We start from the raw sequence: 16687 nt of genomic DNA on the forward strand, positions 1-16687 counted from the left end.
TGCTTGGACAACTCCAGAAACGCCCAACCTTCTAGAATGAAGCCGCCTACAGGTCGATGTTTTATTGGATGTGATAAATGACAGTATGCGCTATCAGGAAGCGTGTTGATTATTGCATCCTTTCTTTTTCACAAAACCTCATTTCTATTCTCTGAACCTGTTAATGGAAACATTGTCATGGGATTGCTCCACACAGAAAGTCATTTTTAATCATGAAGTTGTTATAAGTGAACATTGTATAGATCTGCTCTCTTGTAGAGGAATGATTTATCAATGGAAATGACATGTGCAATGTAGTGTGTCCATAATAAGAAATGACACATGCAGTGCCTTCAGAAAGTATTCATACCCCTTGACATATTCCACATTTTGCAGTGTTCACCCATCTATACACTATACCCCATAATGACAAAGTGAAAACATGTTTTAAGAAATGTTTGTAAATGTATTGAAAAGGAAATACAGAAGTATCTAATTTACTTAAGTATTCACACCCCTGAGTCAATACTTTGTAGAATCCCCTTTGGCAGTGATTACAGATGTGAGTCTTTCTGGGTAAGTCTCTAAGAGCTTTTCACACCTGGATTGTGCAAAATTTGCTCATTATTATTTGTTTAATTCTTCAATCTCTGTCAAATTGGTTGTTGATCTTTGCTAGACAACCATTTTCAGGTCTTGCCAAATATTTTCAAGTAGATTTAAGACAACACTGTAACTTGGCCACTCAGGAACATTCACTGTCTTCTTGGTAAGCAACTCCAGTGTAGATTTGGCCTTGTGTTTTAGGTTATTGTCCTGCAGAAAGGTTTATTAATCCACCAAAGTCTGATGGAAAGGAGAGTGATTTGTTTTAGTGCCTTGTTGCAAACAGGATGCATGTTTTGGAATACTTTTTGTTCTGTACAGGCTTCCTTCTTTTCACTATGTCATTTAGGTTAGTACTGAGGAGTAACTACAATGTTGTTGATCCATCCTCAGTTTTACCCATCTACCAATAGGTGCCCTTCTTTGACAGGCATTGGAAAACCGTTGGGGTTTTGGTTGAATCTGTGTTTTAAATTCACTGCTCGCCTGAGGGACCTTACAGATAATTGTATGTGTGGGGTACAGAGATGAGGTAGTCGTTCAAAAATCTTGTTAAAAACTATTATTGGACACAGAGTGAGTCTGTGACTTGTTAAATTGTCCTCCTGAACTTATTTTGGTTTGCCATAACAAAGGTGTTGAATATTTATTGACTCAAGACAGTTCAGCTTTTAATTTTTTATTAATTTGTATAATTTTGAAAAGCATAATTCCCTTTTGACATCATGGGGTATTGTGTGAAGGCCAGTGACAAAATGTTTAATTCAGGCTTTAACACAACACATTTAGGAAAAATTCAAGTGGTGTGGATACTTTCTGAAGACACTGTACACTTTCAACACTTTCATTGTTTCTATAGATCTAGCCTGTAACTCCTGGCAGTGTTTCCACTTAGCCCACTCTCATCCTGTGGGAGTTGAGAGCAGGCTGGGCTGCAGTTAGTTGTAGTGCCTCTGGGGTGTCAGGCAGCCATGGCTCACTGTGTTGCTTCAGCAGTTCAGTAGCACCAGGACCACTGAGACTAGTAACATGACTGTTCGGCCATGTTGGCATCTCAGTGCACTTCTGCAGCAAACCTCTCTTATGGGAGGAAAAGACCTGGAAGGTTTCCATGATTCAAGAAAATACCAATTCTTACCTATTAGAGAGATCTTTGGGGTTTTATCAATGTTTTGTAGAATTCTAACCTTACCAGAGCAAAGTAGAATAACGGTGTTAGATGATTCTGAACAGGAGGTATCATTAGTTAAAGGAAGGTGAGAATGTCTATCTTCCATCTCTGTTCCAAGCCGGGCTTACAGCATCAGTGAGTCGGTGTTGCAGATGTTGTCACTTTGTGTTATGTCAGTCTGCTCCAGAGTGGCGCAGCGGTCTAAGGCACTGCATCTCAGTGCTAGAGGCGTCACTACATTGCAACCGTCAGTGATTGGGAGTCACATAGGGCGGCGCACAATTGGCCCAGCGTCGTCCGGGTTAGGGGTTGGCCGGGGTAGACCATCGTTGTAAATAAGAATTTGTTCTTAACTGACTTGCCTAGTTAAATAAAATAATCATATCTGAGTCAACCTAGTATCCCCGCACTAGTACTACAAGGAAAGATGGGATTGGCGATAAAGTACATCTAGGCTATATTCAAGTATAGCTTTTTGATGTCTTCCTATTGTATTTATTTTCCTATTAAGTACATTTCTTACTAGAATCACATGAAGATGAGGGTGACTTATTAAAGTCAAGAGCGCAACATTTTTGTACTGTATTATAGCAATGAAAGGCAGTCTACCTGTGGTGTTTTCTGTCAGTCTTCACTGGTGATAAAAATGTCAAGCATAGCCTGGAACAATAAAAGCAAGGCAATCCCACCAAAGGTTGGCTGTACTTTAGGATTTTGGCAATGAGGCCCTTTTTCTACTTCTTCAGAGTCAGATGAACTCATGGATACCATTTCTATATCTCTGCGTGCAGTTTGAAGGATGTTGCTAACTAGCATTTTTTCTTTTTTTACTTTATTTAACCAGGCAAGTCAGGTAGAACAAATTGTTATTTACAATGACGGCCTACTGGAGAACGGTGGGTTAACTGCCTCGTTCAGGGGCAGAACGACAGATTTATACCTTGTCAGCTCGGGGATTCAATCTAGCACCTTTTCGGTTACTGGCCCAACGCTCTAACTACTAGGCTACCTGCCGCCCCAAAGCATTAGCATTAGCTCAATGACTGGAAGTATATAAAACTGCTAGCATGCTAGTAGATACCATAGACTTCTAGTCGTTGCGCTAAGCATCGGCTGGCAAAACTTCCTCTTAACTTACTTCCTACTGGATGCAGAGACATACAAATGTTATCCATGAGTTCATCTGACTCAGGGGAGGTAGATAAAGGGCTTCATTTCCAAAATCCCAAAGTATCCCTTTAAAGTGTTGGAACAAATGTCTCCATTAACAATGTGTTGTCACTTACTCTGCTGAGCAGCTTTTTCTTGTTAAGGTAGCTCTTCCTTTATCAGCTACAGTATTCAAACACAATATTGATTTGTCACGGGAAACACAGTGAACTAAAATGAACCTTTTCTAAATTAAATACACATTTCAAAAGTGTCACACATGAATTGCATGCACCCCTGTACACACACACACACACACACACATATTCAGTCTAGAGAAAGTTAACCTAGCATCTCCACAGTGGGCTTGATGTTTTAAGTGTCAGATTGTGAAAGGTGATCTTGATTGGATGTGCCTGTCTCGACTGAGAGACGTGTCTCAGCATTAGGCTGACAAAGAGTACCCTTTACAACGCTGGCAGCCGACGCTGTTCAGACGATCCCTGCTCTTGACCCGTGTTGAACCCCACTTAACAGTGTGACAGTTCAGCAGGGAGCTGACTTCATGGCCAGCGGAGCACTGTGCACCCTTCAAGAGGGGGACCTTGTGTCTACAAGGAGCAGACAATGTCATCAACTCCCCCAATAGAAAACATGTCCTCAATTAATCATGCCATAAGCTTGTCCAGTTACAATATCACTGATGGCTGTCATGATCTTTAAGTAAAGCCTACTGCGTTTAGGGTTACAGCTGCTGTGACTAGGGCTGTGGCAACTGTGCATGTCCTTATCCAATTCAGAGGTGCGTATTGAAGATATTGGAAGAACTGTCCACATTTACTTTTCGTCAGCCAACAAGATGAGTAGGCCTAACCAACAGCAAAAGCACTAGCCTATGTCAATCTACTATCCCCCATAGTACAAAAGTCCTATTCTCTGCGAGAAATAAATATTCCAAACATAGTCTGGGACAGTTGTGGGATGCTATAGATCCCAAATTAAAACAACCACTAGCATCAAAAAACCTTTTTTATGCAATGTGGCTGACACAACAGATCAGAACGTTTAGGTTAAACTATTAAGCTATTTCTTCACATTATAAGAGCAGCAATGCACACATGGTAGTAGGCTATAAAAGTGAATGTTCCATTATCAGTATTGACCACAAATGCAATTATGCATGAAATGATTTTATTATAAAGGTGCATTTTTATGGTGAAAATTGTCTTCCCCAAACTTGAAACTCACACGCTGCTAATATGTGCCAGTTAGGCTCTACACCCCTTGTAAAGCAGATTAATGTGCTTAATTTTAAGAAGTTATTTGGCCACTTTAGTTGTGATACAAACCTTATTGAAAGAGCCAAGCCAATGGGTCCATAGCTTCAACCCCTCAGCACGCACACCAATTGATTAATGAACTGCTGAATGTCTATTTTTTTTCTCTTGCTTTTTCAGTATTGTGTCTTATCTCTGATAGCTAATGCTTAGAGAAGATCTTATGTCAAGTGTTGAAGTGTTGTGGTTGCAGGTTCACTTGGCACATCTAAAGCCTTCTTTTGGGGTGTTGCTATAGGCCACCAAGTGCTGTCAGTATCTAAATAAGATATGCAAAATGCTTGATAGTGTATGTGATGTAAACAGAGAGGTCTACTTTCTTGGGGACCTGAATATTGACTGGTTTTCATCAAGCTGTCCGCTCAAGAGGAAGCTTCTTACTGTAACCAGTGCCTGTAATCTGGTTCAGGTTATTAATCAACCTACCAGGGTGTTTACAAACAGATCATCCACATGTATCGATCACATTTTTACTAATACTGTAGAACTTTGTTCAAAAGCTGTATCCGTACCCATTAGATGCAGTGATCACAATATAGTGGCAATATCCAGGAAAGCAACATTTCCAACCGCTGGGCCTAAAATATTATATAAGAGATCATACAAAAGATTTAGCTGTGACTCTTATGTGGATGATGTTAAAAATATTAGTTGGTCTGATGTGATTAATGAGGAGCATCCAGACACTTCACTTGATGAATTTATGAAATTGGTTCTTCCAATTATTGATAAACATGCACCTGTTAAGAAACTGACTGTTAGAACTGTCAAGGCTCCATGGATTGATGAGGAATTGAAAAACTGGATGGTTGAAAGAGACGTGGCTAATAAGTCTGGCTGCACATCTGACTGGCGGACTTACTGCAAATTGAGAAAGTATGTGACTAAACTTGACAAAAAAGAAGAAGAAACTGTATTATGAAGCCAAGATCAATGATATAAAGAAGGATGGAGGAAAAAAACAAAACTTTGGTGTACTTTAAATGAAATTATGGGCAAGAAGACATTCAACTCCATCTTTCATCGAATCAGATGGCTTATTCGTCACAAAACTATTTGATGTTGCCAATTACAAGTGATATTGTCACCCATCAGACTATTCTTGATTTAATCTTGTCTTTACATCTACTAAATAATATATGTGACATTTGTTTTGATTTAGAATGGACCATTATCATGCACCTGTATGGAAACAGGGTCAGCAGGAAAAATACATGTCATCTATGCACTTAAATAGCTAATGGAGGACGCTTTTCCCCGTGGTTTATTTTCATGCTGGCCAGGTAGGCTATACTCCTGTTGTAAATATAAGCAATGTGCTTAATATTAGGAAAGGGGAGAAATAAATATAGTAGGCCTAGCCTATAGAAAGATGATGGGATCCTGTTTTTAATAGAGGCCATCACTCTGTTTTCTCCGAAAATTGCATAGCCTATTGAAATGTTGCGCAACATGAGCTCATGGGCTCTCATGAAGTGTTTGATTAGATATTCAAACACATTTGCATTGATGTCAGAGTGATTAGAGGGACAATAGTGTGCTGATTATCAGGCAGTTAGCCAGTTTGGTAGACTACTAATGACCATCAGCAGTATCAGAGCTTGGAGAAGACTAAATACCGTGACTAAACAGTCATGTGGAGTTTGACTGCCTTCATGACTCGTGACCACCAGTGTGGAGGTAATGCGGTCAACACGACAGCCCTAGCTATGACAATACCAGTATCGCAATATTTTTAAAACATAAAGCAGACCTCTTTGGTCCTTTTAAAAACCTGATGTATGTAAAATATTGTGTGCTATAGCTTGGAAATGAATGAATGTGACTGGATGACAACATGTTTCCAATACTAGGGTTGTTTTCCTAAAGAAGTTAAATCCGCTTTGTGTTTTGTTTCCTTGCCACGGTACTAACAAGTATCGCGGTACTGGTATCGTCCCGGCCTTGAACAGTTTCTCAAATTTGATGTTTCATTACATAGCTACATTTCACTCCTTTATACAACTTAAACTTCCAGAAACACTTTCGATTGACCCTATAATGCATTATAAATACGTACAGTTGAAGTTGGAAGTTTACATACACTTAGGTTGGAGTCATTAAAACTCGTTTTTCAACCACTCCACAAATTTCTTGTTAACAAACTATAGTTTTGGCAAGTCGGTTAGGACATCTACTTTGTGCATGACACAAGTAATTTTTCCAACAATTGTTTACAGACAGATCATTTCACTTATAATTCACTGTATCATAATTCCAGTGGGTCAGAAGATTAAATGTATTTGGCTAAGGTGTATGTAAACTTCTGACTTCATCTGTAGGTCCTAGTTTAAAGGAACTGTAAAATCATACACTACATGACCAAAAGTAGGCCTGGCTCGCAGTCGGCGTTTCATTTCATCCCAAAGGGGTTCGATGGGGTTGAGGTCAGGGCTTTGTGCAGGCCAGTCAAGTTCTTCCATACCAATCGCGACAATTCATTTCTGTGTCGACCTCGTTTTGTGCACAGGGGCATTGTCATGCTGAAACAGGAAAGGGCCTTCCCCAAACTGTTGCCACAACGTTGGAATTACATTATCTAGAATGTCATTGTATCCTGTAGCGTTAAGATTTTCCTTCACTGGAAGTAAGGGACCTAGCCGAACCATGAAAAACAGCCCCAGACCATTATTCCTCCTCCACCAAACTTTACATTTAGGACTATGCATTCGGGGAGGTAGCGTTCTCCTGGCATCCGCAAAACCCAGATTCGTCCAGCAAGATCATGAAGCGTGTCATCACTCCAGAGAACGTGTTTCCACTGCTTCAGAGTACAATGGTGGTGAGCTTTACACCACCAGCTGATGCTTTGCATTGCGCATGGTTATCTTAGGCTTGTGTGCGGCTGCTCGGCCATCGAAACCCATTTCATGAAGCTCTCGATTAACAGTTATTGTGCTGACGTTGCTTCCAGACGCAGTTTGGAACTTGGTAGTGAGTGTTGCAACCAAGGACAGACGATTTTTACGCGCCTCAGCACTCGCCGTTCCCGTTCTGTGAGCTTGTGTGGGGTACCACTTTGCGGCTGAGCTGTTGTTCCTAGACGTTTCCACTTCACAAGAACAGCACTTACATTTGATCGGGGCAGCTCTAGCAGAGCAGAAATTTGACCAACTGACTTGCTGGAAAGATGTCATGCTATGATGGTGCCACGTTGAAAGTCATTGAGCTCTTCAGTAAGGCCATTCTACTGCCAATGTTTGTCTATGGAGATTGCATGGCGGTGTGCTCGATTTTATACACCTGACAGCAATGGCTGTGGCTGAAATATCCGGATCCAGCAATTTGAAGGGGTGTCCACATACTTTTGTATTTACAGTGTATGTGTTTTAAGTCTACCATGGGTATGCTAGAAGACCTACTAAACACATTATCACACAGGACGTTCACAATTTTTTTCTCAACTGTCATTGTTTGGCAACAGATCTAGATCTGCCTTGTAGAGCATCTCTAGTGTTGTCTTTTCAAATGGTATCGGACGTGAGGAACAATATCTCATTAGTCAGACAGATAACTGCTCAGCCCCTTTAGTAACTGTTGAAGGGTTTAAAGTACCTAACCAGGGATCTCCAGCAGGGCATACTCCTCCCAGAATAGACTGACTAGAATCAACTTACAGACCATATGGTAATGAACCTGCTGCATGAAGTTATCAAGTTATTTGATGTAGGCTAATGGATGGGTGATACTGATGCATAACGTTATCAAGTTTTTTGATGTAGGCTAATGGATGGGTGATACTGATGCATAACGTTATCAAGTTTTTTGATGTAGGCTAATGGATAGGTGATACTGCTGCATAAAGTTATCAAGTTTTTTTATGTAGGCTAATGGATGGGTGATACTGCTGCATAAAGTTATCAAGTTTTTTTATGTAGGCTAATGGATGGGTGATACTGCTGCATAAAGTTATCAAGTTATTTGATGTAGGCTAATGGATGGGTGATACTGCTGCATAAAGTTATCAAGTTATTTGATGTAGGCTAATGCATGGGTGATACTGATGCATAACGTTATCAAGTTATTTGATGTAGGCTAATGGATGGGTGATACTGCTGCATTTGAAACATTGATCTCAACATGTACTACAACTGATTCACATTGAATGAATTGCATGTCTTGTTAAATATAACAATGTAAATTATCACTGACAAATTAAATGTACATTAGAAACAACTGCTGGCTCTAGTTCAATGAAGCATGGCTGTGAATTGTCCCTTTGAGTAACGTGTACCTTCTCTCCCCTGCAGCACATGGTACACATGGTGTGACGGCGGTGGCCCATCATGTGGGCCAGGTGGGGGGACATGGTCATGGCTTGGGCTCTGTGCTCAGGGACCTGGTGAAGCCTGGGGACGAGAACCTGCGGGAGATGAACAAGAAGCTGCAGAACATGCTGGAGGAACAGCTGACCAAGAACATGCATCTGCAGAAGGTAGGCCACACTACAGGAGGTGGGCCACACTACAGGAGGTACACTGCAGTGAAAAACTATTTGCCTCCTTTCTGATTTTCTAATTTTGCACATTTTTGATACTGAATGTTTTCAGATCTTCAACCAAAACCTAATATTATATAAAGAGAACCTGAGTTTACAAATAACAACAATAAAAACATTTTGAAACTGAATGCAGCAATACAATGATCCAAAACATGAAAATGGTTAAAAAGCAACAAATTTGAAGTTTTCGAATAGCCAGACCTAATCCCAATTGAGATGTTGTGGCAGCACTTGAAACAAGCAGTTCATGCTTGAAAACCCACAAATGTCACTAAGTTAAAGCAGTTCTTCATGCAAGAGTGGGCCAAAATTCCTCCACAGTGATGTGACAGACTGATCTGCAAAAAGCATTAGCGGAAGGTTGCACAACCAGTTATTGAGTGTAACGGGGTAATTACTTTTTCACACAGGGGAATTGAGTGTTACATAACTTTGTTAATTAAATAAATAAAATAAGTATACTTTTTTTGTTATTTGTAAAATGTAGGTTCCGGTTGAAGACCTGAAAAACATTTAGTATTAAAAATATGCAAACATTTTGAAATCAGAAAAGGGGGCAAATACTTTTTCACGGCACTGTAGGCTACACTGCAGAAGGTAGGCGGGCCACACTGCAGAAGGTAGGCGGGCCACACTGCAGAAGGTAGGCGGGCCACACTGCAGAAGGTAGGCGGGCCACACTGCAGAAGGTAGGCGGGCCACACTGCAGAAGGTAGGCGGGCCACACTGCAGAAGAGTTGATTTGTGGTGATCTATACCGAGGGCCAAATGTGTGACTTTGGGAGATGTGTGTAGTCAGCCAGTGTGACTGTGTAGGTGGCCTGCCTGCCTGCTGTCATCCAGCCCTACGACTAGCGCACCATAGAGGTTATTATTCATCACAGGCCAAGGCGTTGGCGCGCCGCCTTAATGTTCAAATGGGTTTCTACGCAGGAATAGAAATGGGTCTCCTCCAAGCAAAGTATGGTGGTGCAGTCTCTTGTTTGATTGGATAACAGTGTGGTGTTTCCATCATCATGCAGATTATTAACCCCGGGATATGAACCTATCAAATTTCTCCTGGCTTTTTGGGGAACTGTGCTGAACTAATCGGTGATGGGGGTGGTAACTGACCCTGTTTATTGTTGCATCAATGATACACACACAGTATAAATATCAACAGAGAAGTGTGTGTGTGTGTGTGTGTGTGTGTGTGTGTGTGTGTGTGTGCGCGCTGGTTAGCTACAATGAGGGATGTAGTGCTGTAGTCGGTCTTGGAGACAGTCTAGGTTCTTGGCTGTGTGGTGTTTAGGAGTGCTGCGTGCCCACGGGGAGTTGTAGGTTACACAAACAACCGGCTTTAACCTTGGCTTGAAAGACATCTGAGAAATTTGGGACAGGGCTTGCCGGCACTCTGGCTCTGCTAACTTTCTAGATAACTTAGAATAGCTGTCAGTGTGTCAATAAAAATAAATCAAGTCTGATATCCGGTTGTAGTCGTCCTCCTCTGGATCTTTGATTTACAGACAGCCAATGATCCCCTTTGATGTCCTCCATTGTAAATATGATCATTTAAGCATGATAAATATTCTGGGAATGTCATCACACATTTTTTTTATGTAGATGGGAGCTCAATTACAGTTCCCCAAAAATGTGGCTGGTTGTGGAAGAAGCGGCTGCTGGCTCTACATAAGCAGCCCAACACTGGTGGCTGGTTGTGGAAGAAGCAGCTGCTGGCTCTTACGTAAGCAGCCCAACGCTGGTGGCTAGTTGTGGAAGAAGCGGCTGCTGGCTCTTACGTAAGCAGCCCAACGCTGGTGGCTAGTTGTGGAAGAAGCGGCTGCTGGCTCTTACGTAAGCAGCCCAACGCTGGTGGCTGGTTGTGGAAGAAGCGGCTGCTGGCTCTTACGTAAGCAGCCCAACGCTGGTGGCTAGTTGTGGAAGAAGCGGCTGCTGGCTCTTACGTAAGCAGCCCAACGCTGGTGGCTAGTTGTGGAAGAAGCGGCTGCTGGCTCTTACGTAAGCAGCCCAACGCTGGTGGCTGGTTGTGGAAGAAGCGGCTGCTGGCTCTTACGTAAGCAGCCCAACGCTGGTGGCTAGTTGTGGAAGAAGCGGCTGCTGGCTCTTACGTAAGCAGCCCAACGCTGGTGGCTAGTTGTGGAAGAAGCGGCTGCTGGCTCTTACGTAAGCAGCCCAACGCTGGTGGCTAGTTTTGGAAGAAGCGGCTGCTGGCTCTTACGTAAGCAGCCCAACGCTGGTGGCTAGTTGTGGAAGAAGCGGCTGCTGGCTCTTACGTAAGCAGCCCAACGCTGGTGGCTAGTTGTGGAAGAAGCGGCTGCTGGCTCTTACGTAAGCAGCCCAACGCTGGTGGCTAGTTGTGGAAGAAGCGGCTGCTGGCTCTTACGTAAGCAGCCCAACGCTGGTGGCTGGTTGTGGAAGAAGCGGCTGCTGGCTCTTACGTAAGCAGCCCAACGCTGGTGGCTGGTTGTGGAAGAAGCGGCTGCTGGCTCTTACGTAAGCAGCCCAACGCTGGTGGCTGGTTGTGGAAGAAGCGGCTGCTGGCTCTTACGTAAGCAGCCCAACGCTGGTGGCTGGTTGTGGAAGAAGCGGCTGCTGGCTCTTACGTAAGCAGCCCAACGCTGGTGGCTGATTGTGGAAGAAGCGGCTGTGGCTGGTTATGGAAGAAGCGGCTGCTGGCTCTTACGTAAGCAGCCCAACGCTGGTGGCTAGTTGTGCCCGACTTGTTAACAAACAGCAACGTAACTGTTTGCTTTTATCCAAATTAAATGAGAAAATCCTGATCTGATTAAACACTTATGAGAGAATGCTGTAGGGGAGAGCAACCATGTAGAGCCACCCTCATTCCTCTCCTCTTCCACCTCACCGTCCCTCTCTCACTGTCCCTTTCTCACCGTCCCTCCTTCCCCGTCCCTCCCTCCCTCCTTCCTCATCCCTCCCTCACCACTGCTACCAAGTAGCCTTTCAGCCATGGGCTCCTAATCGTGTGCTGGAGCATGAAGAAGACGTGTCGCGGCTCACAAAGTGCAGAATGACAAAGGGTGCTGTGACGATTGCGCTCGATACTGGTGAACCTGCAGGTGGGCAGGCAGGCTGCCCCCCCCCCTCCTCTCTGGATTTTGTGGGCAGCGGCAAGTCATGAATATTCAGTGCCTGTTGGAGCCACCAGCCCAGAAACAAACAGCCCTGTTAATATTTGATGGCTCTTGCTTTAGAGTGAGCACACAGAGGAAGGGACATTGGCTTTTTTCTCGTAGGAGATTGCAGCTGAACCTGAGTCTGTCTGCTAAATGGCTCCCCTGCACCCTGGCAGGAGGATATGTTGATTTGGTTGATATTATATAGTCTCCATGCTACAATTATCAATGTTACAGTTGTTTCCCAACACCTTGCATTAACTCTCTGATGTTTGGTGTTTCAGCAGCTACAGTACATCAGAATGATAGAGGATGCATGATGAAAGGGGTTTGTTTTGGATATGAAAATGCCAGAAATGAGCAGAGGTTTTGGTTTGCTACCCAGCTTTGTGGTATTAAAATAGCAATTTATGTTTGTCTTTTTTAGGACCTTGAACTTCTGTCTCAGGAGATTGTCCGTTTAAGTAAAGACTCAAGTCCTGGAGCTGGCTCAGCTACGGGCTAAAAGACTGGAACAAGTCCCTCTCTGCACTCTCTCATCACCTGTTTCTGTGGCCAACAAGAGGACATTACCTAACTGACTGACTGACAACCTCTGGCTGGGAACACAGATGAAAGGAGAGGGATAGAGGGGGGTAGGAAGGGGTTAGTTCTCTTGAAACTGCTTTACTACTGAATGTACTTACTGTAACATGTCTTGGTTCTTTCTGTGGTATTGTGACCTGACTTCTGTCTGTCTGCACTCTCTGCCTCCCCACTCTGGTGTGATCTGAAGAATGGCAGAAGGCAACAATGTCAGGATGCCAGGACACAGTGCTTTACTGGTTCACGACTTCAAGAGATGATTTAATGTTGCGAATAACAAGAGATATTCTGCTTACTCATACAGAGGCTTAAGCTTTTGTTTTGCCTGTACTCGTATTCATTCCTTTATACTTTCAACTCAACAACTCTTGTTTTTGTTTGTATAAATCCTGTATATATGAATATGAAAAATCAACTGTAGTAATTTAACTGTTCTCAGAGTAATAAGTATTGTATATGAGCCAAAATGATTGTAAAAGATTTACGTCCGTCATACATTCTAGATGCTGAAATGTCAAGTTTGAGTATCCTAAAGCCAGTAGTAAAAAAACATAAACCTCAATAACATGCATCGTATTGAGGACTGGACCAAACCACCACTGTTTCTTGGGGAATGGACAAAACCACTCCTATCTCTGGGGCGCTGGACCAAACCACCCCTGTGTCCACTCATTGGGTTAGATCTCTGTGCTCGTTTCCTTTTAATCTGCACCAGGCACCAGTCCCGTGACTGCAGCAGAAGCACGGAGAAGGCCTTGGCAGCTCAGCATCTGGTGTCAACATGAACATGATGTCCAACTCCAGAAACTGGCTGGATGCCTGCTTTGTGGCCTGCTTTCAAAATGTCACTTTGGCTACTTTCTCTATCCCCAATTAAGACTCCAGGTGTGGTTAGATTTGCAGATTTAATTCCGGCTTAACTCCACTTTGATATTTTCTGAAAATATTAGATTCCAAATAAATGAGGAAGCAGAGGATTCTCTGTGATGAGAAGATGAATTTTGATAACTCCTCTCCCCCTGGCTGAGGTCTAACAACAGTGTGAGTTGTTTGAGTTAAACTCTTCCTTCACTCTGGCAAAGCTCATCAGTGTGCTCTCTGAGTTCAACATGGACAGGAAACTCATCACTAATATTTATTATCTGGCATCAATACCTGGCCATTACTGTGTGTCAAAAGAACTGGCCCCATGCCCTGTAGGGATGGCCAGGATGAGGGAAACATGGATCATGTGCCTCCTATTTGACCTGTCTTTGACTCACTTAGCAAATGTTTTATTTTAAATGACTTCTCAACATGACTGAACAGCAGTAGCTGGGCAGATCAGGTGGTATAACACAGTGTGGTCTAACACAGCGTGCATACCTACCTGTGTTAGCCTTTTATACTTTGAGACATGCTTCCCTTATCTGAGAATGTATGCACGTCAGGCCTCCGTGAACACTTGTTTAGGAACGAACAGATTGGTCATTGGAAGCCCCCCCCCAAGAATGTCTTCTCTTATGTACAAGTAAGGCTGGTCGATATATCAAATGAGTATGATATATTCAAATATTTTTTTTGCCGCGATGTTTCAAATGCCTGTATCACAAGAATCTAGGTTATTTTATTTACATTTTTATGAGCGTTTTATGTATTTTTGGTCTCTTCTCACTCCAGACACCAAGCCCCTCCCCCTCCACTCACAACAAAGAGGAAAGATAACTTCATCTCTTACCCTTTACAGCTTGTTAAAAAAAAATATCTGGTAATGTTTTTTAGAGCCCAATTTATACAGTCCAATTTTTGCCACGTTCTTGCCGGGATAAGCCTTTTATACCTCCCGTGCACATGCCAGCAAGATTAGGAGTGGGAGTAGTATTTTAATAAATTAATTGAATGTACACCATCACAAATACGTTTTTGGCAGGTCCTAAGAAACATAAGACTAATAAAATATGTTTTGAAAAGCATACAATGGCATATTTTGAGTTGAAATTATGTTACTGGTCTGTGCAGCCTATATTCTAAATGGCTACGCCATGCACATGAAACCAATAGTGATTTTGTTCCTTAAACAGACAAGACACTTACTAGGCTACCCTGATCAGTAAACACACATATACAGTATTTTAGAATAGGCTAAGAGTATCATTAAATATAACAGTATAAAATACAATTCATATTTTTCCCAAAAAATTTGCATCACATCAACGTGCGGAACTGCTGTCATGTAAAAAAAAAGTGATATTTTGTAAGGAGAGGCCAAGGTAAGCACATGCTTTTATTTTAATCCACGTTTCATCTCTTTCCTACCCTCACTCTGCTTTGTTAGGGAGCAAGCATAGGGTCTTACTCTCAATGCATCTTCATTGTGATACCAATAGAAAATAATAGCAATCTATATTTCCTTTATTTTTTGTATTTAAAAAAAAAAACGTTTACCCCTTTTTCGTGATATCCAATTGGTAGTTACAGTCTTGTCTCATCGCTGCAACTCCCGTACGGACTCGGGAGAAGTGACAATCGAGAACCATGGTCCTCCGAAACACAACCCAACCAAGCCACACTGCTTCTTGACACAACGTCTGCTTAACCCAGAAGCCAGCCACACCAATGTGTCGGGGGAAACACCGTACACCTGGCGACCGTGTCAGCGTGCATGCGCCCGGCCTGCCACAGGAGTCACTAGAGGGCGATGGGACAAGGACATCCCTGCCGGCCAAACCCTCCCCTAACCCGGACTATGCTGGGCCAATTGTGTGCCGCCCCATGGGTCTCGCCGCCTGGACTCGAACCAGGATCTCTAGTTGCACAGTTAGCAACTGCGATGCAGTGCCTTAGACCACTGCGCCACTCGGGAGGCAATCTATATTTTGAAAAGCTTGTTAGTCTCGTGTTTTATATTTCACAACCTCCGCAGGCTTTTGAGGTTGCCGATTCTCGATCAAGCAAAATAATGTATTATAACAGTTGGTTGACTTTGGGAGTTTCAGTAAGCAACAATTTGATGTCTTCAATTGCATTAGCCTACTTTATTCCAATATTTGTCATTCAGTGATATTTATTCCCACAGTAAATGTCCTGTGTGGCTTAGTTGGTAGAGCATGGCGCCTGTAACGGCATGGTTGTGGGTTTGATTCCCACGGGGGACCAGTACGGGAAAATGTTTTTTAAAATGTATCCACTCACTACTGTATGTCGCTCTGCAAAAAGTTTGCGGGATGCTAAAGTTTGCAGAAAAACATCTTTTGAAAGGTGTATTTGACAACAAGCCATCTGTGGTACTGTGTTGTGTGACAAAACTGCACAGTTTAGAGTGGCCTTTTATTGTCTCCAGCACAAGGTGCACCGGTGTAATAATCATGCTGTTTATTCTGCTTCTTGGATTAATTGTCTTGGCAAAGGAGAAATGCTCACCAACAGGGATGTAAACAAATTTGTGCCCAAAATTTGAGAGAAATATGTTTTTTGTGCGTATGGAACAGTTCTGGGATCTTTTATTTCAGCTCATGAAACATGGGACCAACACTTTTTACATGTTGTGTTTATATTTTTGTTCAGTAAATAAAGATTAGCTGGCTACTCACTAGCACGTGGGCTTGTGCTTGAGAGATTGTTTATGAGACCTGTGTTCATTTTCTGTAATGCCTGCTACAAGAAGTTGGTCATTGGTGGATGTGCATTGTTCTGGTTAAATTTGTGAGAAAAAAAAATCCCAAAACATTTTAATTGACAGACATGAAAGCCAGGTCAGTGATTATTGCAAAAATGCTGGTTAAACTATTAGTGGGTTTTATGGTTGTGGAAGGCTTATATTTAGCCTAGGTATAATTTTTAAAGCCCTGAATTCATTAGATTATTCCAGACTGTTTGAAATGGAGTGTATTGACATTTAATTGTGCCGCAACGCTTATTTAGAATTATTATTTTTTTAAATCTAGAGAGATCGTGAATCGCCCATAAATTAGGGGAAAAAAATGAGTTATGATTTTTAGGCCATATCGCCCAGCCCTATAATACAAGGCTCATCACATATCTGTCTGAAATCAAGAAGGATATACAGTAATTGTATGTCATTAGTTAATTTGTCATTTAACATTAAGACTTTTATATTTAACATTTTAAAATTCTGAATTTATTTATACCTGTAATCTATTTGTAATGCTAACATTAAGTTTATACAGTAAAATACCCCTACATAGGC

At 42.3% G+C, this 16687-nt stretch overlaps 1 protein-coding gene across 4 annotated transcripts in view; it reads left to right on the forward strand.

The window, feature by feature from the left end:
- The window catches only part of gripap1 (GRIP1 associated protein 1), a 77905-nt gene extending 63442 nt beyond the window's left edge, over positions 1-14463 (forward strand). For all 4 annotated transcript variants that reach the window (XM_029723983.1, XM_029723985.1, XM_029723984.1 and 1 more), the window contains 2 exons: positions 8532-8716; positions 12344-14463. In XM_029723983.1, coding sequence (XP_029579843.1) covers positions 8532-8716; positions 12344-12421 — 263 coding nt within the window. In that variant the 3' untranslated portion in view covers positions 12422-14463. The remainder of the gene's footprint in view (positions 1-8531; positions 8717-12343) is intronic.
- The last annotated feature ends 2224 nt before the right edge of the window (positions 14464-16687 follow it).

Source organism: Salmo trutta, chromosome 30, assembly GCF_901001165.1.
Source record: "Salmo trutta chromosome 30, fSalTru1.1, whole genome shotgun sequence".
NCBI lineage: Eukaryota > Metazoa > Chordata > Actinopteri > Salmoniformes > Salmonidae > Salmo > Salmo trutta.